We start from the raw sequence: 25,077 nt of genomic DNA on the forward strand, positions 1-25,077 counted from the left end.
TGATCTGGGGTTTAATTTGGAGTCGGTAGAGAAATTGGAATACAGACTGTTCTCCTGCAACGTGGTAGTTGCATTCCTGAAGAACACCGCCTTTTGGAAAAATCTTCTTGTAATAAACTATATATATAATACGGGGTAAAGCACAGGTCGTGATAACGTGAGATGCGTATGCAGGCTGAACAAAGACTGAGGCGTCTGGGTAGCATCTGGGAGCATCCAGCAGCATCCCGCCTTGTGCGATGCTCCGCCGACGCGGCCGTACAACCGCTTAATCCTACTCACGCTGCGAGGTAGTTCCGTTCACTCTATCGCGTTATATCCAATTCTCATCCACGTTATTAAAAAAGTGCTTCCTAATACATAACGTTCTATCCAATTCGCGTTATGAACGCACACTCTTCAATAGCGATTGGGTCAAGGCAAAGCGTCCTCCTGCTCCAATGAGGAATGGTTGCTCAGGTCTGTACATATGTTGAACTTCTTCGCATTGTACGTAGCTAAACGTGCTAATCGGAGGTGTAAGAATCTCGATTGTTTGATTGCCCAGACGTCTTGACTCGTGGTGTTATAGTTACAAAATGTTGTCAACACAATTGGTGTTGCTTTAGGTTTTGGGGTTGATGGTTGATTCAACCTACATGATTATTTTAGTAAAACAAATGTTTAGCCAAACGTACAAAATCAGCAGAGGATCAAATGCTTTTTTCCCTCACTTTATGCCCGACTGTGAGGGTGGGCACAAGCCGGCGTGAGTAGGTTAAACGTTGAGTTTTATAAGGGCACCACGGGGTGACCAGCCCCTCCCCACCCAGCCCCACCACTCCCACCCCCCATCCAGCCCCAGCCCTCCCACCCCCCACCCAGCCTCACCTTCCCCGCCCAGCCTCACCTTCCCCGCCCGACCCTCCGCACCCAGCCCCTCCCCACCCTCTCCACCCAGCCCCACCCCTCCCATGTTTGTATGCACGACGGACGGACGGACACAATAATCCCCTGTGGGCTGGTGGTGTAACCAGAGGTTCCTACCAGTATAAGTGGCTGGCCTGTGTACTATGTACAATATCCATCACAAATCGCGCACTCTTCTGTTTTCATTCGATGGCCTGTCTTTCTTCCAAAGAGAGAGACGGTCAATAGTTACCTGTACTGTAATCCGTTAATAAATTGACGCCTTTTATGACCCCGGCAATAAATTGACTTCCAGTGTAGTTTCTAGAACGCGGTCTTATCTTTGACAGTTTTTTTTTTACGTAATGTTTAACCGTAACGTCGGCTGAATGGCTGGCAACATCGTCTCGCGTCACGAGTGTGGGTTTGTACATTTCGTTTTAAATTGCTTGGGTACTTTGCACATTTCGGTCTGAAAGAATGGTGTCGGCTTTGTCTCTCATCTGCGCGTTACTTTGTATAGAGGACTAAATAAAAGCCCAGCGTTTTCCAAAGGACCTGTTCGTCAAAGAATCGTTTTCTAAAAGGTGAATACACACTACATGTTTTACTTTATTTTGTTGTTGTTGTTGTACTTGCACATTAACTCTGGAGGAATTGGTTTACTTGCACGCCATGGAGCTTGTTAGCTTGCTTATGGAGATGTGTCAAAGCTGTTTCCGGTTCATTCGGTTGCCTACAAGTTATCAGCCAGCTCGGCTTACAGACAACATCGCAAGATTGTTCAGCTGTGTAACGTAAATTTAAATATAAAGAATATCACATTCATAATGCTTTGTACTTCATTTGTGTAGCATTTCTACTGCAATGTCTAGCTTTTGACTTGGTATTTAAAAAAAATAGTACATTATTTCCACTAATCTACGATACTTTGTGATGTCCTCGTGCCCGATTACACTGCTGTATAAATCAACCTGAGGAAACTCTAAATTAATTCCAATTTTATGCATGTGGGTTGGTTGTTATTTGTGGACATATAGGGTAATTTGCTTCTCGATGAATCACCCCAAACAGTGAAAACCTATAAAAGCCCAAAGTTGTTATTGTCCATTGCGAAAATGATGACAGCCCTTGCTGTTGACAGCTGGAAATTGAAAGCTGGCTTAAATACTCAGACTAAAAGCTTGAATGACAGCTGCAAGAGACAGTTATGCATTATGAGCAATCTGTTCAAGTTGATTACGTGTGAAAATGTTTCTTAGAAATTACATGTGATGACATAAGTAGATAAATAGTGAAATTATTTACCCGATGGGTTTTTCTCGCTGCAGGACCTAAAAATAGCTGAACAAATTATATGAACAAATAAATTAGACATTTTTTATGTGATATAATGCATGTTTATTACATTAGATGGCAGTGATGGTGAGGAATTTAAACAAATATTGTGGAAAGTTATGTATTGCATTGCTGCATACATTCCATACATTTACAGCCCTGGGTCAGTCCACTGCTGGATGATGATTGTGTCATGAGGCTTGATAGTAAACCACCTTACTGATCTTTGCGGTTGTTGCCCAGAACTGGTTCAGATATAAATTGACACTATCAGCTGAGACTCGTAATTGAACTCCGGTCGTTCGGTTCATAGTGCCATGCACAAGACATGTGTGACACTGCTGCTCCCATACCGTATAGAGCATATTGCAACACTTATGCAATGTCCCATAGATTTTCGGCATCCAAAAATAATGTTATGCCAGTATGTAATGGCCACTGCACAGTACTTACGTTTCCACATCTTGCTTAAATGGGGGGCATTATTTTAGTTTTGTAATAGTACTGTGGTATATATAGGCCTTTTTCCAAAAAATAATATTGACAATAATTCTGCCATTTGTTTAATAATAATAATCGATCAAATAAATAAATAAAGCGCCCCCAAACCCGCTACTCCCCACTAGGGTAACTCAAAAGAGATACAAGAAAATAGGTCAAACACACAAGACCAGATAATATGTATTCCATGAAATCAGAGCCTCCCCGGCCGCCTTTGTCTTCCAACAATTTGACACAAACACATGGTAGCCATAAAATATGTATGAAGGAAGAGTGCCTCTCCTCCCTAATAGGAGAGACCACGAAGAGAGGGGTTGGGAATGCAAACAAACAAAATGTGATGGTAAAACAGTCAAAGGTCAAAAAGGGGGGTGGGGGGCAGCCAGGCCGCTGCTGCCACGGGAGGAGGATGGTGACACAGGGCATCTGTTGTTTTTCTCTCTCGCAAGAGACGCGGAGAGAGGAGAGAGAATTTCACATTTAAGCCCGGCTAGGGACAGCTCTGCAAGAAGGAGTGCTGCGAATGACAGTCTTGCAAAGGGGCAGGCTGGCTCCGGGGCAGAGCCTCGAGATCAACCATGGGTGTCGTGTCTCACAAAGAGAAGGGACGATGTGTTGTTAAGAGCTGAGTTCGGCATGAACTGACAAGAGTATGGCTGAAAGTTTTATTCTACATTCATTCTGATGTTTTGAGTCGCTTGCGGAATCAAGGATTGCGGTAAGCTGTATTGTACTAAGCTATCAGAGTTGTGTAAGAGGTGTGCAAATACAATTTTCAAGTTTTGAGAGTGAGTGATCCAGCCAGCGACGAGAAGCTCACAGCAAGAGCCCTCCTGGAAGAAGGGTGAAGAGCACGAAAGTTGAGCAATGACAAAGCGCAGCCCTAAAGTAAGGGCGGGTGTCCGTGTGAAGCTGGCAGCTGCACGATCAAGGAGAGCAAGAGAAATGAGAGAGAAAGAGTGCCGAGCGACGACAAGCACTCAACCTGGAGAAAGGGCGGAAAGCGCCAAGCATCGACCAAGCCAGCATCACAGAGAACCAGCTCCACCGAGCAAGGGTGTCTGCCACCAGCGAACGAGCTGCACGCGCAATCAAGCATCGCCAAAGAGCACGGAGTCGGAGAGAGCGCCCAGCAGCGCCACCAGCGCCACCAAGCAAGGGAGACAGCTGCCAGCGGACAAGCGTTGTGCCGACTCGGCTCATCCAGCAGGAGAAAGAGCCTGACCAGCCGCCCGTGAGGAAGAGGAGAGCGCCGGCGAGAGCGCCGTGGGTTCGACCCACACTTCCACCAACGTCACCAAGCCAGGGTGCCAGCTGCCAGCGGACGAGCTGCGGGCGCTACCTGACGACGGGATCATCGCGCACCGACGGCGAGCGTCGTGCTGACTCTTCCACCCAGCTGTGGACAGAAACTGTGGCCGCCCGTGTGAAAGAGGGAGTGCCAAGCTGTCCGTATGATACACTCACACCCTCGCACCCTCACCGCTCCGCAGGGAACAAACACATTTTTGATACAAGGGATGCCCAACCTCGGCGTCTGCTTAACGCAAAGAATTGAACAAGTGGCAAAAAAGACACACACACACAACACGCATATCGGGACAAATAAGATTGTTCCAAAAAGTTATCTTTGTGTTTCAAGAAGGGTTGCCATTCCAAGGTGGTGCGTTAAGTATCAACTGATCGTGAAGAAAATTGCTGCCCATCGAGTTACATGAATGCGATTGTAGAAGTTTTTTAGTCATTCGTTTTCGTTAAGGTTGTAATCTTGCCAATGAATTAATTGATAACGACTATTGCTTTAGGGACATGTTTCTTTATTGCCTTCGTATGAATATCGTTGCATTAATTTTAAAGGACTTCTTGTTCCTATCGCCGTATATGCTCGCGTTACTCTAAGGAATTAATCAATTGTTCTGTTACCCAGTTTAACAACGTGATCATTGAGGGTTAAATGTATGGATCGATGAGGAGAACATCTCCAGGAGTACTGTGTTGACAATTCTAAGCATAAGGGTTCGCATATTAGAGTGTTATGTTTTGTTTAGAAATTAAAATTGCTTAACACAGAAGTGTCTGAGTGGTGCCTTCCTAAGTTCATGCGTAATAATCTTAGTTATAAGAACTATATCCTGCGGTGAGATTTGAATTTGGAGACCTGATATAAATACACTAAGATATAATCAGTAAATGTTAAGCGAGAATAATTGTATTATCCCGATTGATAATACAACCCTAGACAACGAAGCCGAGCTTAATCTAGCATACTTACATCACACCTGCATAACTTCTTACAATTAATTGTATGATCCCGATTGATAATACTACCCTAGACAACGAGGTTAAGCCTAATTATCATAACGGTGTGCATTAGCATAATCGCATACAATTACACCTTCCAAATTAGCACAATTTACGTGCATAATTACATCAATTAACAAAATTCGAATAATTACACAATTTTTCCCAAATTTCATTTATTTTTTCTTATTTTCATTAAATTTTCAAGACCCGGCATATACAACAGTACCTTAAGGGCCTTACAGTACTGCTCTTTTACATTCCCAACGCAATGTAGTTGTAAATGAATAGGTGTATTGAGGTATAGAGGTACAGTGCTTGTCACAAGTGTATCTCTGCTCTTATAACACAGCAAGTTGGCAGAGTAGGGGGCACAAATGGTGTATCGGCCAGTCAACCCATGGCACCTGGGTCTGTCTCATGACCTGCAAGCAGGCCTGAACATGCACATCGCCTGGCACAAGCGCCGTGGTGACATCACTGCCACTTAGTGATGAATGGCCATTTTTGTTTATAAGTATGGGGTAATATATGTTGTTAACCATAGGCCATTGGTGGAAATTCCACTTTTTGTTCTTAGGACTCCTGTTGATTTCCCACGAAGCACAGTACTGTAGTGCTCATCTTATCAATGCTAACGGGATGATGAAGTGTCCCAAATTGGCAAGCGGACACTTGCAATTGTCTGACTCATTGCTGAATTGCATAGTGAAACACAAACCCACACTTTGCATCCATTGTAAAGATAATTTACACCTACATATCATGATTACATGCTTCCGGTTGCAAAGCCAGGCATTTGCATTTGTGGTTGAGCGTTCGGATAAACTGAAGGTTTATGTTCTGTTTGAGAGGAGACCTGATGGCTCATTGGGGCATTCTGTCTACAGGAAACCCACCCACACAGATTCCTACTTTAAACCTGATTCCCACCACCAACCAGCTTAAAATAATTCTCTCATCAAAACTTTATACCATAGGGCTCATTGCATTTCGGACCAACACCACCTGACCAGTGAATTAAAACATATACACCTGGCCCTCAAAAGGAATGGATACTCTGACCGTATCATCCGCCAAGCTGTCTCTCCCTCCATTCAGAAACAACCACTTGATACTCCGGTCAAAACCATCACACTACCATATATAGCAGGCGTCACTAAAAAGATTTCCTAAATTCTGAACAAACACAAGATCCAGGTCCGGTTCAATACAGTGCACAAGGTTCGTGATCTGATCCCATCCGTGAAGGATGTCATTCCTGACTTACAGTACCCCGGGGTTTACAAATTGAGTTGTACCTGCGGTGATTGCTATATCGGGGAGACGAAGCGACATGTCTCTGACCGAATTCGCAAGCACAAATCAGATTTGAAACACGGCAGAACGAATTATTCTGCCGTAGCTGATCACTTTTACAACACTGTGGGTGATCACGATATAATTTTCTCCGATACCAAGGTTCTTTGCAAACCCACGGGTTTTTATCAGAGATTTGTTCACAAGGCAATTCAGATTTACAAGCACGGACACAATTTAAACCGAGAAGATGGTTTCAAATTAAGCAACCATTGGAAAGATGTTCTAAATCGAACCAAACATTAAACTAATTTTATGATCAGTTTATTTGAACAGTGAGAGACAGAATAACAAAAATATCCAGAAAAACCCATGTCATAAATGCTATAAATTGATTTGCATTTTAATTAGGGAAATAAGTATTTGACCCCCTCTCAATCAGAAAGAGTTCTGGCTCCCAGGTGTATTTTATACAGGTAACAAGCTGAGATTAGGAATACACTCTTAAAGGGAGTGCTCCTAATCTCAGCTTGTTACCTGTATAAAAGGCACCTGTCCACAGAAGAAATCAATCAATCAATCAGATTCCAAACTCTCCACCATGGCCAAGACCAAAGAGCTCTCCAAGGATGTCAGGGACAAGATTGTAGACCTACACAAGGCTGGAATGGGCTATAAGACCATTGCCAAGCAGCTTGGTGAGAAGGTGACAACAGTTGGTGCGATTATTCGCAAATGGAAGAAACACAAGAACTGTCAATCTCCCTCGGCCTGGGGCTCCATGCAAGATCTCACCTCGTGGAGTTGCAATTATCATGAGAACGGTGAGAAATCAGCCCAGAACTACACGGGAGGATCTTGTCAATGATCTCAAGGCAGCTGGGACCATAGTCACCAAGAAAACAATTGGTAACACACTACGCCGTGAAGGACTGAAATCCTGCAGCGCCCGCAAGGTCCCCTTGCTCAAGAAAGCACATATACATGCCCGTCTGAAGTTTGCCAATGAACATCTGAATGATTCAGAGCACAACGGGGTGAAAGTGTTGTGGTCAGATGAGACCAAAATGGAGCTCTTTGGCATCAACTCAACTCGCCGTGTTTGGAGGAGGACGAATGCTGCCTATGACCCCAATAACACCATCCCCACCGTCAAACATGGAGGTGGAAACATTATGCTTTGGGGGTGTTTTCTGTTAAGGGGACAGGACAACTTCACCGCATCAAAGGGACGATGGACGGGGCCATGTACCTTCAAATCTTGGGTGAGAACCTCCTTCCCTCAGCCAGGGCATTGAAAATGAGTCGTGGATGGGTATTCCAGCATGACAATGACCCAAAACACATGGCCAAGGCAACAAAGGAGTGGCTCAAAAAGAAGCACATTAATGTCCAGGAGTGGCCTAACCAGTCTCCAGACCTTAATCCCATAGAAAATCTGTGGAGGAAGCTGAAGGTTCGAGTTGCCAAACGTCAGACTCGAAACCATAATGACTTGGAGAAGATCTGCAAAGAGGATTGGGGCAAAATCCCTCCTGAGATGCGTGCAAACCTGGTGGCCAACTACAAGAAAAGTCTGACCTCTGATTGCCAACAAGGGTGTTGCCACCAAGTACTAAGTCATGTTTTGCAGAGGGGTCAAATACTTATTTCCCTCATTAAAATGCAAATCAATTCATAACATTTTTGACATGCGTTTTTCTGGATATTTTTTGTTGTTATTCTGTCTCTCACTATTCAAGTAAACCTACCATTAAAATTATAGACTGATCATTTCTTTGTCAGTGGGCAAACGTACAAAATCAGCAGGGGATCAAATACTTTTTTCCCTCACTGTATGTATGGTAAAGTGATGGTTTTGGTTGGATCCTCAGAAGGTTATCTCCCCATGGCTGGGGAGGCAGCTTTGCGGATTGTACGGTACGAGTATCCGTTCACCCTGAGGGCTTGGTGTACGTGCTCCAACTCACTAGCTAGGTGGTGCTGGTCGGAGATGCAGCGGGCCCTATGGTTTAGTGTTTTGATGAGGGAATTCTTCTGGGCTGGATGGTGGTGGGAGTCAGGCTTTCCTGTCGACCGAATGTCACAACGAGCCATCAGGTCTCTTCTTGATCAAAACATCCAGGAACGGTAGCTTGCCATCATTTTCCACTTCCATGGTGAATATGATAGACGGGTGTATGGAATTGATGTGGTTGAGAAATTGGTTCAGTGCTGGCAGGCCATGTGGCCAGATGACGAACATGTCATCTACGTATCTCTTCCACAAGGAAGGACGTACAGTAGGGTGGATGTCTGGATGGCATCTGTCTCCATGAAAACATTCGCTACCACTGGCGATAAGGGAGAACCCATTGGGGTACCCTCAAGATGGACTCTTGTTTTGATTTAAAGCTTTCGTGACTGCAGTAATTCATATTCTTAGCTCTTTCGGTAAAGTCACGTTGAAGGGAAACAATAAAATAATAAAATATATAAAACAATAAAAATTATCACGACGTTTCGACCATAACACAAACGGTCGTCATCAGGTGTGAAAAGCAACGGCAAGAAACATTTCTTGCCGTTGCTTCAGATGACGGGGTGTCCGCGATGACAATGCATCGCACGCCGTGCCTCGCTAGAGCCGGCATTACTAAGTGACGTTCACGATGTCGCTACACACGTGATGTCCGTGATGCGAGTACATCGCACGCCGTGCCCCTTTAGGGCCGGCACCACACAGTGACATCCGCTATGTCACTACACATGTACATTACGTCACGAAGCAGAGTTTGCCGACCCCTGTTCTAATTTAAGTGGTTTTATGTCAAAATGTCAAACAGTATTTCAGAGTAATGTTCAATGCTACACTTACTCCAATTTAACAACATTAACAAAAAGCAGGCTGGCAGATGTAAACGCACTCAACAAACATGCAGGGCATATCGGTGTCAGAATTTGTATGAAGTGGTGGTTGAAGAGCCCCAACATGCCCCACCAGTGAAATGGTTAATTGAAAGATGGAAGAATATTCAATTCTTGATCAACTCTGGTCCCAAAAGAAGGCCTTTGTAATGATTCCCTTTCACGCATTATCACTTCCCATTATTAGCCACATTGTCCCTCAACTTTCTCTCATCCGTGGCCTCACTTCTGCCACTGGTCACAACAGCTGTATTCTAAACTAATACATAAAATAACTCGCATCAATAGCGTGTTTCACAGGGCTTAAATCTTAGATCTCACTGCAAAATGGCTTTAAAATGTTAGTCGCATACTGCAAGTGTTAATACAATATTCCCTAATTATTCGCAAGGATTATGTTCCAGAGATGCTTGTGAATATCAAATGTCGTGACTGATATTGTCCTACGAAAACCTTTTTGATATGAACAACATTAAATAGACACATAAGCTATTAAATACGTGCAAATTATTATAACAGAAAAGCAATGGTGAACACAAATAAACATGATATAAATATGAAAGTATCTCATTCTTTTATTTAACCACTTTATCTCTCATCACTTTTATTTCCCTCGCAGATAGCCAAAGTTGTGGATAGCAAGTTCATGAATTACGAGGGAATACTTTACGAGGGATTACTTTACTATATTTTAACCTTTACTCCCTTATAACCTGTTGCAATCAAATTGTAACTCAACAATTGGTCTGAATGGAAAACGGAAGTTTCTTTAGCAAGTACATTCATAAATGGGTAACTATTATAACCTACGTAATAACCAAGGGCTGGAACGAGCTGGCATGGACCCTGAACCACCCATATCCCTCGGCCCTCCAAGTTCATAACAACGACTTTACAGGCCCTACCTCTGAGGGGAGTTGGTGTGTTCGGAGAAATGGGATTTTCACAAACGTATTTAATGTCACAGAACATATTGAATAGAGCTGATTGCAATCTACGCACATTCGAACTATATTTAAAATGGATCATAGCTATGCAATGTTGTACTTGTAAGTTGCCATAAAAAATGTACTTGCCTAATTTTACCTACTATTTGGAGTCAAATACAGGTTGAAGTAAAGCATACTTTTTCTGAAAGTTGCCATAAAAAATGTACTTGCCTAATTTTACCTACTATTTGGAGCCAAATACAGGTTGAAGGTTAAAGCATCCTTTTTCTGAAAGTTGCCATAAAAAATGTACTTGCCTCATTTTACCTACTATTTGGAGCCAAATCCAGGTTGAAGGTTAAAGCATCCTTTTTCTGAAAGTTGCCATAAAAAATGTACTTGCCTAATTTTACCTACTATTTGGAGCCAAATACAGGTTGAAGTAAAGCATCCTTTTTCTGAAAGTTGCCATATAAAATGTACTTGCCTAATTTTACCTACTATTTGGAGCCAAATCCAGGTTGAAGGTTAAAGCATCCTTTTTCTGAAAGTTGCCATAAAAAATGTACTTGCCTAATTTTACCTACTATTTGGAGCCAAATACAGGTTGAAGTAAAGCATCCTTTTTCTGAAAGTTGCCATAAAAAATGTACTTGCTTAATTTTACCTACTATTTGGAGCCAAATACAGGTTGAAGGTTAAAGCATCCTTTTTCTGAAAGTTGGCATAAAAAATGTACTTGCCTAATTTTACCTACTATTTGGAGCCAAATACAGGTTGAAGGTTAAAGCATCCTTTTTCTGAAAGTTGCCATATAAAATGTACTTGCCTAATTTTACCTACTATTTGGAGCCAAATCCAGGTTGAAGGTTAAAGCATCCTTTTTCTGAAAGTTGCCATAAAAAATGTACTTGCCTAATTTTACCTACTATTTGGAGCCAAATACAGGTTGAAGTAAAGCATCCTTTTTCTGAAAGTTGCCATAAAAAATGTACTTGCTTAATTTTACCTACTATTTGGAGCCAAATACAGGTTGAAGGTTAAAGCATCCTTTTTCTGAAAGTTGGCATAAAAAATGTACTTGCCTAATTTTACCTACTATTTGGAGCCAAATACAGGTTGAAGGTTAAAGCATCCTTTTTCTGAAAGTTGCCATATAAAATGTACTTGCCTAATTTTACCTACTATTTGGAGCCAAATACAGGTTGAAGTAAAGCATCCTTTTTCTGAAAGTTGCCATAAGAAATGTACTTGCCTAATTTTACCTACTATTTGGCGGCAAATACAGGTTGAAGGTTAAAGCATCCTTTTTCTGAAAATGGTAAAATAATTGATCATGTCCATAATCGGAAATGGATGCACGCGTTGAGGATTGCACATATTGCACATCTGGCAGTCTGCAGGTCTGCAAGGAGCATGAGGCTACAGTGGAAATGCGGCCGCGTGCTGCTCCTCTTCACCATCGTCGTCAGCCTCGTGCTCTTAATGGCGTTCGTGCTGTCCTGGGAGCAGCCATACAAGACATCGGTAGGTTCATAAAATGGTGAAAGCATTCATACATAGTCCAAAAACAATGAGGAGTCTCACATGGTGCTCATGAATCCTAGATTGTTCCCGACCCAAGCACACACGTGCTCTCGAGAGACTACTTTTTCCACACTAGCCAGGCATCATGGAAGAGATGGGCACACACCAACACTTTACCCTACCACACGTGACTTGCAGAAATTGCTGGGTAAACGTTGGCAGTGGAAATAAAATAACTTAACCCTTTAACTGCCAATTGTTTTGAGGACGTAGACCTTTGGAAGAAAAGCTGCCCAGCAGCCTCCACTGTGGCTTGCAACATCGAGTGGAGTGCTAGCATATGGTGGGGTGGCTGAGAACGGGTGAGCAAGACGTGCGCAGTGTAGTAGTTGGTGCACTGCGATGTGATCCCAGTGACCCAGTATGACGCCGGCCCAATGATAACATCAGTGGCAAATGGATATGCAAATCTGTCCAGGCCCTCCACTAGGTCAGCTTTCCATTAAATAAGTGCCTGGTGTGGTGTGTGAACACTACCATTGGAGACAGGTGCCACCTGCAAATCCAGTTACTATGTGTGGTGAAGTATATTCAGTATTTGTTGCCTTTCTGCTTGAGTAGAGTACCTCCCTACTGGTTACTGGGCTTAATTAGAGCACTGATACATCGGTTTTATATGTCCATGCACATCGTGATAAAATTATTCCGGCTGCAAAGACGGGCATTTGCAGTTGTTGTTGAGCGTTCGGATCAATTGTTATTCCCAGTTTTGTATTCACTATGAATATATGCATTGTTTGTGATTTAGAGACGTGGAAACTCGCCAGTGATTACGCAAGAACTGCTGGACATCATCTCTGAAGCTTCACATCCTCACGAGGGCAAAGCCACTTCTCGAATACTGATGTTTAATACCACAAGGCTCATATTCAGCAACATCACAGAGGACATCTTTACAACAGAAAAGAGTTGAGTTCCATATTTTTTTATTTGTAATTGCTTTTTTGACATTTTATTTCCCCATTTGCTAATACATTCAATTACTGATGGCAATTTATATTTTTGGCTTGGTTGGACTCTTTGGGTAAGTGCTGTATAGTGACATCTCTAATGTCTAGTAACGAAGTACATTTCACCATTATATTGTGATGTATTTTAACAATGAAACAAATCCACCTACCCACCTCTGCTATTTGTTGTAATACACTAAAACAACAGAAGTTTGAATACTGGATGATCAACTTGGATAGCTTTATTGCCTGACATTGCAGATGACTTCTGACCATAAATTCAAGGTACCAAATTGCATTATTTTAACAAGGCAATCCATTCAAATATTGTCTGCTACATTTAAAAATAAATATGTATTCTATGAACATTTGGATGCAGCTGTCGGCTGATGGATTCAAAGTGATCTTGTTATTAGCATTCTAAATAGACCTCTTCAACCATTTATTTGCAATGTGGCAGATCGCTCAGCTTAAGGCAGAGGCTGTGAGTTCCAAACACAGTCACCGGGCGAAAATAAAGGTCATCATTCCTCCAGGGTTGGTCAAATAGATACGACTTTGTAGGAAGTCCACAGTGTCTATTTTTGAGAGATTCGTCCCCAGCATAACAGAGCAGAACCACTCCATGTTTGACTAGAGAGATTCTGTTTTTACATGTTGTAAACTTTTGATTTAAAGCTTTCATGACTGCAGCAATTCATATTATTGGTTCTTTCGGTAAAGTAAAATAATAAAAACATATTTTTTTATTATTTTATTGTTTCCCTTCTACGTGACTTCACCGAAAGAACCAAGAATATGTTGTAAACTACAAAGTAGTGTATTAAATTCAACCTCAAACACACACATGCCACATTTTCATTGAGTAAGTGCCTGTGTTTTTTTTTCTTTCAGAGTTCCTTGCGATTGGCCTTTGTTCTGTAAACCGGAAACATGAGCCATACTTGATAGACACCCTGAGGTCCATATTTGAGCAGTCAAGCTCAACGGAACTTCAGCAGATGGTAGTAGTGGTGCACTTGTGCGACTTTGACATGGCATGGTGCGAGATGACGGCACGTCTAATTACGAAGATGTTCCCCAGCCATATGTTAGCCAAGCGACTTCTATTGATCCACGCACCAGAGGAGATCTACCCCTCCCTTGAGGGCCTCAAGGCCAACTACAATGACCCTCCGGATCGAGTGCGCTTCCGCTCCAAGCAGAACCTTGATTACTCATTCCTAATTGGCTTCTGTGCCAACCTTGCTGACTACTACATCATGCTGGAAGATGATTTGAAATGTGCAAATAATTTTTTGACCACAATTCAGAAGGCAATTGCTTCACGAAAAAATAAAAATTGGGTTACGTTAGAATTCTCCAAACTGGGCTACATTGGCAAGCTCTACCATGGTAATGACCTACCCACCCTTGCTCAATTTCTCTTTCTGTTCTACCAGGAGATGCCATGCGATTGGCTTCTGACACACTTCCGTGTTATTCTAACACAAAACAATCCCATAAATTTCAAGCCGGCGTTATTTCAGCACATGGGCCTCTACTCATCCTTCAGAGGCAATCGGAATGAATTGAAGGACGGCGATTTTCAGGAGAGTACCGCAAATGTGGCCGACAACCCTGCCGCCACCTTTCACACAAGCATCAAGGTGTTCGAAGACTACCGGCCGGAGAAAGCTTACAGCACTGAAAGTGGCTACTTCTGGGGAAAGACTCCAGTTGCAGGAGATTACTTTATGTTGAAATTCGTGGAGCCTCAGAACATCGATGTGATCGAAGTTCTGACAAGTTCGTTTGAAAGAAAAAATGACGGTCTGAAAGCTGGCTTGTTACAAGTTGGCACTAATGTCGACAAACAATCATGTTTGTCTTTTATTACACTCGGACATTTTGTACATGGTGAATATAGGGAAAGAAATATCAGCACAATTGTGCCATTTAAAATTGGCTGTATTCGTATAAATGTGACTATGACCCAAACAGAATGGATTATTATTAGGAGTATCAGCATTTGGGTTGCTCACAAAGAACAATAGTGGGCACACTGAAACGTACTCCCACCGAGTGGCTTCCTGTTTTGGCCAACATTGGACCAGCAAACTTCCACAGGGATGCCGTGATATCAAGCCAAGTTGGAAAAATCCAAGGAAGCATTGTCCTCCCATTACACCAAGAGCTGCTCGACCCTCCACAAACTCGTCCAAGATCCTGGAAACCAAGCTGGGATTGCGCGAGACAATTGGATATTGGACGGAGCGGGATCTACTGAAGGCCGCTGGCGAATGCTGTGGAGTTTTACTGAAGTTCCTAACAATAGCCTCAGCGAGGGCACCACCACTGCTCCGCATGGCTTTGATCTACCAATAAAACTGTGGTGGCTTCATCAACCACTTCAGAACAGTGACTGCGTACACCTCTTCCTCAAGTGGAAAAAGTAAATATGACCCACAGTTCAGTAACTGCGGCCACTCAAATCAAACAATGGACCGCATCACAAACAACTGCATTTTAGGCCTGCTCTCCGTTGGACTGGACAGTATTAGTGCTACTCCCAAAGCTATCCAATGGCTCACAAGCTTAACCCCGGATGTATAATTTACACCGACTTGTCATATGCTAGAAGATGAAGAAAAATGTATCATTTTCTGCTACTGTGCAGTATTTTGTATTGTTTACTATAATAGTTAACACAATTTTCTCCCCATCAGTTCTCAGCTCCTTGCCTTCCTATTGGTAGTATATGTAAAACTGAATTGAAAATGTAAAGTAATTTAAAAAAAACAATGTACGTTGATGGTAATATGCAATGAATGTTAATTCTCTAATGTATCTGAATGCTAATTCCAGATGACAGATATGGATCCACACCTGCAAATGGGGTCGGGGGGGGGAGCAGGTTTGTCGATCGCATAACATTGAAACCTTTTGTGAGATACGACCTCGGTGTGTTTTTTTTTTATGCCATGCTGCTCTTGTTTCTCCACAGCGCAAGGTGTTAGGTGCGTGTTGGGGCGGGTCCTGCACCACCAAATGTTCCTTTGGTCCACCCGAGTTCACTCTCCTTCGTGATATAGCACTGTTATGGTTACACCAAAGACACATCCCCTGTATAGCCTCAAGACTGTTAGGACAAATGCTGTTAGCGAGCATCTATGGCCGGCAGGGCACACAAGGGGGTGGGAAGGCCAGCACCACGCCCAACCTCCTTTGTCTCCCTAATGGCGATGTTTACACACCGCATTTCCGATTCGCATGGTTGGGTACGTACGGTGCGAAAAGAAGTTCAAAATACTAATTTGAGGCTAAATCGACCTAGGGGAGGCCTAGGACCGAGTCAGATAATCGTCACTGTTGGCCGTGAGTGGGAATCGAACTCGGGTGGCCGGGTTCGTGGTGCAGCGTGCTAACCGCAACACTGCCGCTCCCTGCAATGGTTACATTCCACACAAACAGCAGCTCTCCTGCTCCCTTCCATCTAAGAGCTGGAGCTGAGCATGTTCATCCAGTGCAGGGGTCACCAAACTACGGCCCGCGGGCCGAATTCGGCCCGCGACGTCAGTCCATCAGGCCCGCTGACGGTACTTGAATTTGGTTGATAAAACGTATGAAACACGAGCCGTTGCGATACAATTTAAATATTATGTTTAGAATACTAGGAGATCTTCACGCGTGCGGAGACCTCCTGACTGCTATGTGCCTTAAATTTACTATTTTAAATTATTGTATCTAGATTTTCTTGTTTGTTGTAATGTTTGCTTATTTCGCGCCATCTCAAGTCCTTCCCCGGCTCGTGGTAGCTCCGCCTACGCTCTGACGTTACCATGGTTTCCATGGCAACGTCATGGCAACACGTTGCCATGGTTTCCCTGGCAACGTCATGGCAACACGTTACAATGGTTTCCATGGCAACACACACAAACACGCATCTTTCCCGCCCCAAGATTTCCCAGCTATCAACACAGGTACGACGCTCCAGAATTTTTTTTGTTTTTATTATGCGGCCCGCGCTCGTCATTCTTTCAGTTATCCGGCCCACTGTGAAACAAGTTTGGTGACCCCTGCTCCAGTGTGACATTTTTCTTCAATAGGAATTAGACAAAATGGCCCATAGTAGGACATGCTTGAAACAGAAAATGCATTAATTGGTTTCTTTTGTAATTACATTTTAAACACCATATATTTACACTACTGTTCTCTGGCCAAAATATGTATTTAAATGGAGGAGCTACACATTGCCTCTGCAAACTCGATAAACTCGACCTAAATATCTACATTTCTCGTAGAATTGTTGAATTTAATATGTATGGCATTGCATTACAGAAGCCAACAACACTCCAATATTGAGCCAGCACCACTGGGCTATGGGTGACTTTACTTTGGAAGCAGGATGGCGGAAGCACGACGCTAGCTGGCAGGAGGAACCATCAGCTCAATCTCTACACTCTCCTCTCTTCCCCCTCCTCAACAACTATACATATATCTAAACACCCAGCTCTGTCATTCTGTCACTGTGACTGATTAATGCGGCACGGATTGGTTGAAGTGCGTCACGTGACCGCGAGCAAGCAGCCAACTAGAGGTGCGACCCTCCCAAACATGTACGCCCCCCCAAACATGTACGCCCCGGATTGGTTGAAGTGCGTCACGTGACCGCGAGCAACAGCCAACCAGAGGTTCGCCCATCCCAAACATGTACGCCCCCAAGGTGATGTGCGCCCTAATAAGGCGCTGTGGCCAGCTCATCTGCCAGCACGCTCAGGGTCCAACAGGGGTGGGGGCTGAGGGGGAGGGGAAACCCCCCACCCCTCCATAAGACCCCTTGAGGTAAGAGCCTTCCACACCTCTCCCCCCTGACTGGAGGATTGACACCCCAGGGGTGGGGGCTGAGGGGGAGGGGGACCCCCCCCCCCCCACCACTTCATAAGACCCCTTAAGAGCTTCCAAATAATTATAACAGTTCTTTCACTCATTAATAAGTCATAGCTCTTAGAAGTGAATGTCAATATCACAACAAGTTTAAATACATTTTCATTCATTCCCATTAAGGTTCCATCGCGGGATGGTCCAAAAAGGCACGTAGAGTGAAAGTTTTAAGTCAAAGCCGCAAAAAGCCACGCTTATTCGACTTATTGAAAATCCTCAAGTACAGCAAAGCCTATATTCTTAGTTCTTTCGGTAAAGTCACGTTGAAGGGAAACAACAAAATAATAAAATATATATAAAACAATAAAAATTCTCACGACGTTTCGACTATAACACAAACGGTCGTCTTCAGGTGTGTTGGTTTGCATAAATGTATTTTTAAACGGTGCATTTATTTATTTATAAAAAAAAGTTAGCACCATGCGCAGCGATTTGGCAGTTTATTTAGGACTAGTCCATCTATATTCTGAAAAGAAGAGGGGGGAGACGAATTTTTTTTTTATGTATGCTGTCTGAAAGCCACTGTAAGCGTTAACAATCAATTAAGACCTGAAATGGTTTATCAAATCTTTCCAATGATTCCTAAGATAGAATCCATCTTCTCGGTTGAAATTGTCTCTGTGCTTGTGAATTACTGCAGTCACGAAAGCTTTAAATCAAAATTTTACAGCAAAGCCGTTCGCGTTTTTTAGTTTCATCGTAATTCACTATCAGCCGTACATCCGATCGTGTCTCAAGACATTAAGTTAATAAGTAGTTGAAGGTGAGTTCTTTAAGAATTACATCTGACAATGCACACGGTTCTAATTACATTCGTACTGTCGTTTTTTTGGTGCTTAAATCCACTGCTGGATTAAGGCCCATCGCACGCTGTGCGAGTGCATCGTAAGGATTTACTTGACCAGCCTTTTGGGGGCCGCCGCACGCTGTGGTTGTTGGGGTGCGCCGCAGGCTGTGGTTGTTCGGGGGCGCCGCAGGCGCCTCCCAATAACCTAGTTTAATTTAGTTTTATTTCTTTTGGTGACGCCCCTTTGTGTCCCCTGCCTACTCCCGCGTCCACCTGGCATCCTCTTGGCGGCCTGACCGCTGGCAATTGCTCGCTGAGCCGCTCCATCACCAGTGTCGGGCGGCTCCTTCGCTGGGCCGCGCAGCCGCCTGGGCTACGGCTACCCAAGGGCATCGAGGCTTCGTGCGGCCTCCGGCATGGGAGGGACCTGCGACCCGGCTCTTGCCGGGGAAGTCTTTGCCGTGTCGGCGCTGCACGCTCTTCCTCGCCGTGGGTCCAGCCGGGGATCTGCTGCTATGCTGCACGGACGTGAACGTCGTCTGCGGTGCAGGGGACTCGCTCGCAGAGGCCCTCTTCCACTTCCCAGTCCCCACCCGTGGCCAACCCCTTTGTCTTCCTAATCCGATGCCTCAATACTTATCCGCCCCGCAGATATGACCAGGCCTACCCCAACCATCCCCGCCTGTTCTACTGTCACTAAAACTACACACCACCACTTTTAATAACACCACTCCTCATCTCAAACCATTATCATCTTGTGTACAATTTGATCATTTCTGTAAAGTGCCTTGGTGAAGGCACTATATAAATCTACATAATAATTATGCACCTTAAAATGCACGATTTAACACGTCTCAGTATATTCTTAGCTCTTTCGGTAAAGTCACGTTGAAGGGAAACAATAAAACAATAAAATATATATAAAAAACAATAAAAATTCTCACGACGTTTCGACCATAACGCACCTGATGATGATTACCGTTTGCGTTATGGTCGAAACGTCGTGAGAATTTTTATTGTTTTATATATTTTATTGTTTCCCTTCAACGTGACTTTACCGAAAGAGCTAAGAATATGAATTACTGCAGTCACGAAAGCTTTAAATCACGTCTCAGTATATCAGGTAAATGGTACTGACTAGCTATACAACAAGAGAGTAAGCAACTGTGTTAAATAAGGTCACTTTATGTAATCACCATACTGCAGACTAAATGTACAGTGCTGCATATAACACTGAACTTTGCATGAGATACTTCATCCTTGCTCTCAAGAACACATTAAAGTTACATGCGCATAAGTCTGGCTCGACTTATCCAACTACAAATAACATTCGCAATAATGCAAGTGGCAGGCTTCGTTGTTAACTAGGCACCATATTCAACATAATTGAACGGCATTATAAAGGCATTTACAGCATTATAACGGCAATCCCAACATAACAGCATTCCCAGTAGTATAAGAACATAAACGAGCTTGCAGACAATGCTTCTTAAAGTCCCGCAATGAACAGATACACCCATAAGTTTAACACGTAGGCTTTCGCGACCAATATTATTCATAATAAAGGTTTTTGGGTTAGATCGCGTTATTTATAAATGTGTCGTAACCCTCCACCACCCGACACGGCCAATCAGCAAAAAAAGTGTCACGTTGACAAAAGACAAATAATTCACTACTTTAGCCCACCGGTGTGTTGAAGAGTGAATCCACAACATTTACAGTTTGAGTACGACGTTTCGCTGGTAATTACATCCAGCATCATCGGGCAATTCGCCAGAATGGTAAAGCCCTCGCTTGCTCCCGGTTTTAAATAGAGCAGCAGGGTGACGTCATCATTTAACTCATATCAGGTGCAGTGATTTGAGGTGGAGGGGGGGTATTGTAATTATATAATCGATTAGTAATCAGTCAATGGTTATGATTAGTAATGAGTTGTAGATTAGTAATTAGTTGTAATGTGTGTTAGTGATTATATGCTATGTTAGTAATCCGTTAATTAGGATGTGTTTCCCCTATAAGGAATTGTAATGTGTATTATTTAATAATACGCTTCCAGGTCGCACTAAGCCTGTAGCTGTCAGAGCGATTAAAGTTATTTTTATTCCTCTCAATTTCAATGGATTCTCTAATTAGTCTTTGCCAGTAATAATTAGTTTTACACAACACTGCAACATCAAAATCAATTGAGTGTCCTTGTTGACAAGCATGTTCTGCCACTGCCGACAGTTGTGTTTGAGATACTTTAATATTTCTCTGATGTTCTTTTAGTCTTACGCTGATGTTACGTTATATTACTCCTGAGATATATGGAATTTTTATTGTTTTAACAATCTGATCGCTTTCAGCAGTATTGCTTTGCGATCGTGATTTGGCATTCAGTGCTCTGTTAATTTGAGCATTATTGTAGCCATTCTGTCGTAGTGCGTCTTTAACGTGTTTGATCTCTCTCACTAGACTTTCACCATCTGACACTGTTTTAGCCCGATGTATGAGCGTCTTGATAAGAGGGGATTTCTGAGCTGGATGATGATGTGAATCTGCATTCAGATAGGCATCAGTGTTGTTGTATATGTGGGTGTTATGAAAATTGGATGAAAATAATGAAAATTAAATGAAATTTGAGAGATAATCGTATTAATTATACGAGTGGGTGTGGCTATGTCAGTGACAGCCTTTATGATAATCAGGCCCCGCCTCGTTGACGAGGTGGTGTTATCAATCGAGATAATGCAATTAATAGTATGCAGTTATGCTAGTGTCAAGAGCCAACTCGGCTTCGTGGTTTAACTTCGTATTATCGATCAGGATAATACAATGATTCTCGCTTTAGCATTTACCGAGTATGGATTAGAGTTTATGTTAGGTCCCCAAGTTCATATCATTCTCGCTTTAACATTTACTGAGTATGGATTAGTGTGTATATGTTAGGTCACCAAGTTCGTATCTCATCGCAGAACCAGATCTTATGCATAGATTTCAGGAAAGAATCACACAGCCACTTCTGCATTAATCAATTTATTTCTAATTAAACCTTAACTCTAAAGATACAACTCTCGGCTTGGAATTACAACACTGTATCAACACAGTCTCATCAATGACTGCGTGGTTTCACTTTGACACCAGCACATTTGGTTAATTCCGCCGTGTAACGCGAGCTGTTGGTGAGAGAGAGAGTCGTTAAAACATGCATATGCTAATCTAAATAACAACCTTAACCTTATGATAAATGATTATACTTGAATTGTTCACGCAGTACCGCACTTATTCATAGATCCATAAGCAACCCTTATCACGTTTTTAGCACATTAGGTCACGGAACAGTTGATTATTCTGTAGAGTACGCGAGTACGTGCGCGATCAGTAATGAGAAGTACTTAAAGATTATATGACTATATTCATGTGAAAAAGGCGATCAAAAACAGTTATTATTCCCAAAGGCACAAATATCTCAACAGATCCATCGGGTAGATTTATATGATTACCGCAATGGCTTAGGGTGAGGGGGTGCAGTGGGGTGTGCTCTCTCCCCTGATATCCTTATCTTGGACTAACGTTTAATTAATTGTGGACCAGATCGCCTGATAAGGAAGCCGGTTGGATACGCTATTCCCCCACGTGAGCGTAGCTCCGTGGCGAAGGGGTCAAGGATTAATTCGTATTGATGGATCGGTTGGTAATTTATGCGATTAGAAGTACAGCCCAAAACAAAATATTAAGGAGGGAATATTACGAATATACTTATAAACGACGGAGTGTTCACTCGATCTGCCGCAATGCCTTCACAGCCACTGATGGCCTATGGACTTGATGGCGTACACAGCATGCTCGTAGCGTGCGTGGGAGGTGACTCGGCTTGTCAGCTGGCCCACGTTGTTGTAGTTGATGGTGTACACGGCACGCTCGTAGCGTGCACGGGAGGGGAGTCGGCTCGGCACGGTTGCGCAACCGGCGCTGGCGATGCACGTTCGTAGTCTTGTCGCTAAACAGCGACCCTCGCCACCCCAGCGGGTGGCAGAGACTTCTTCTGCGTCTGCAGGAATGAGTTGGGCTGGCAAGCTGGTCTTGTCAGCTTGCTGATGAGTTGGGTTGATAAGCTGGCGAGCGGGACTTGCTCGCTTGCAGACAAGATGGGGAGCCTCTCCGATGAGTTGAGCCCCGATGATTATGAGTCGAGCCGACCAGTGGTCGCAGCTCACTCCTGAGCCGACCCGCAGGTCAAACTCTTGCTGATGAGATGGCGAGCTCAGCTGATGAGCTCAGCTGAGCCGAACCGGACTCCGATGAGCCGGCCGAACTGAGTTTTCAATGCGGCAGCGTCCTCTTTTATGCCAAAATCTTTCCTCTTGACTCCTCCCCACAAGGTGGGGCTACTTTTGGATTTATCGGTGTGTCGTGGTCTGGAGCGCGTGTCCGTCTGTGTGTCCTTGTGTATGTGTATCCTTGTGTGCATCATTTACGGCCTTGTTCTATTGATTCCTCTTTCCATAGACCGTCAAAAACAGCAGGTGTTACAAATCGTCTCAAGGCGTCTTTGTCTGTGTGGCACAACCTTGAGGGAGGCGGGATTCTCCCCTGTGTGACCGACTCTCACCGCTTCCCAGACCCAGGCCCCCTCTTTTCATACCATCAAAACAACCGGCGTTTCAAATCATCTCACAGGCGTCTTTGTCTGTGTTGCACAACCTGGAGGGAGGGGCGACATTTCCCTCATACGACCTTTACCGACGCACGAGAAATGGTTAAGTTTTTCTTAAGTTAACATTTCCATCACAGACTTACAGTTATGATTCTACACATGACTCGAGGTCTGCTGTGTTTGCTGTGTCAGTCTTCCATTGTGGCTCTTGACTTTAGCTCCAGGGAAAGTGCTCTCATAAGCGTATGAATACTCTCATCATGTACGGCAGGGAGACAAAGGCGGCCGGGAGACCCTCTTATTCATTGGCCCTCGGTTTAACATCGCTCAAGTCTCTGCAAGGCCATGCCAGCGGGACATAGCTCATGGCCTTTAAATGAAACTCCCTGTCCCACTCTCTCGCTGTCTGTCTCAACTGCATGCTTTAGCACAGACAGCCTGTGGTAACTCTCTCAGTCTTCCCTTCAGGGCTGCGTTTTGAGCTGTTTTTTGGTCTACACACGCCGTGCATCTCAAGGCTCCTCATTAATTTCCGTCTGGCTGTGGTGGGGAAGTGTTATCTCTGTTTTCGGCCTTGTGAACGCAGGTGCTGAAATAATTGCTTGGCGTCTGTCCTCTCTCTCACGCTACGATCTAGACAAAGGCGCCTCTGCTCTTCTTCCATTGCCCTTGGGTCAACACTGCGCTATTATTCGCCTATGCTCAGGTTAGGGAATTCGTTTTGACTTTAGTAAAAATTCTGTGTTTGTCATATGCTGCGGTCAGGTTGTACAGGAACTTATTAAAGATGAATTAACATTCAGTATTGGATTAGCAAATGGGCAATAATTCATTGCTGTAGCTCGTAGCCTTGTCTCCAATTGGAGCGAGCATGAGGATCGATAGTTTAGCCTACTCCTGTTGTCGAAATTTGAACTTTAACGCTAGAAGATGCAGAATAAATGGTTGAGTGTTTTTCTCACCTATATCTAGGCTAACGTAAACTCTCCGCGACCCTCGGCACCGCTTGCTCTCAGCTGTGTGTTTTTTTTTAAAACGGCCCGTGCTGGTTGGAAGGTTGTCCTTGGGGCCTATGATTAGTGTCAATGTTCTGTATGCCTCATTATTTAATTTAATTTCAAAACAACGGCCCTCTCATGGCCTCCACGTGCGGTTTGTTTAGGTTAGCCCTACCTTGCACACAGATAGCCTGTGATAATTGCCTTGCAATTTCCCCAACCCAAGTATTGCCAAGGTCTGCTGCTGAGTTCGTTAGCACGCTCTTATCTCCGCTTTCACCCGCTACGGGAGGACAAGGCGTCTTTTTGGCTTACGTGTTGTTTCTCAGTTACTATGCTCTTATGTTTTATTCATTAATTATTTCGAGAGAAAAAAAAGAGTATATATGTATAAGCAAATTTCTTGTTAATATTAATCTTGGAAAAAGGCACATGTCCAACAGTGTGCGTTTGCTTTTATCTTCACTGAGACGCGAATTGTGCCTCCATTTTGTACTGCAATGGCTGACACCCCCTCCTGGCCTCGTTGCTTAGAGACCCTTAACCCGGAACTTACTGGTTATGTGACCAAACTCGGCACCATCATATCAGAAAGTTCCTGTATAAACACACCCATATCTGCGTGTGGGGCAGAACAAACTAGATGAACGTCAGTAGGTGTGTTGTGCTCAAACGAAGTGTAGTTACCCAGCGCGTTTACATGCCAATATTCGGAGTTATGGACCAGGACTCGACAAAATCATTAGCGAGTTCAATTCCACGCTCAACCCAATCCTCCAACCCACAGCAGTTCGACTCCGTGCTGTGAATCATGCTCAAGCACATACCAGCGGAATCCCGTGCTCTTCTACGTAATCAAAGCAAAGATTTAGATTCATGTGAAATCTATTACAGTACTACGGAATCAATTGATTGGATTTGAATCGTTTATAACCTTATTCGCCTGCAGCAATTATGGAATTGACGCTGCCGATTTGATGTTTATTGTGTGCCATTGTTTTCCACTGGCTCTATTTATGGCTCATGCACGCAT

General features: G+C 43.6%; 1 protein-coding gene across 3 annotated transcripts in view; it reads left to right on the forward strand.

Moving 5' to 3' along the window:
* LOC116939864 (alpha-1,3-mannosyl-glycoprotein 4-beta-N-acetylglucosaminyltransferase C-like) overlaps positions 1 to 21,817 on the forward strand; it is a 35,624-nt gene extending 13,807 nt beyond the window's left edge. For 2 of the 3 annotated variants that reach the window (XM_076065270.1, XM_032948793.2), the window contains exons 2-4: positions 11,560 to 11,690; positions 12,499 to 12,658; positions 13,595 to 21,817. In XM_076065270.1, coding sequence (XP_075921385.1) covers positions 11,580 to 11,690; positions 12,499 to 12,658; positions 13,595 to 14,736 — 1,413 coding nt within the window. In that variant the 5' untranslated portion in view covers positions 11,560 to 11,579 and the 3' untranslated portion in view covers positions 14,737 to 21,817. Of the gene's footprint in view, positions 1 to 997; positions 1,476 to 11,559; positions 11,691 to 12,498; positions 12,659 to 13,594 lie in introns of those variants that run through there. The other variant, XM_032948795.2, reaches the window with a different exon arrangement.
* The last annotated feature ends 3,260 nt before the right edge of the window (positions 21,818 to 25,077 follow it).

This window comes from Petromyzon marinus, chromosome 7 (assembly GCF_048934315.1).
Source record: "Petromyzon marinus isolate PM22_M1 ecotype Great Lakes invasive population chromosome 7, UKy_Petmar_22M1.pri1.0, whole genome shotgun sequence".
Classification (NCBI taxonomy): Eukaryota; Metazoa; Chordata; class Hyperoartia; order Petromyzontiformes; family Petromyzontidae; genus Petromyzon; species Petromyzon marinus.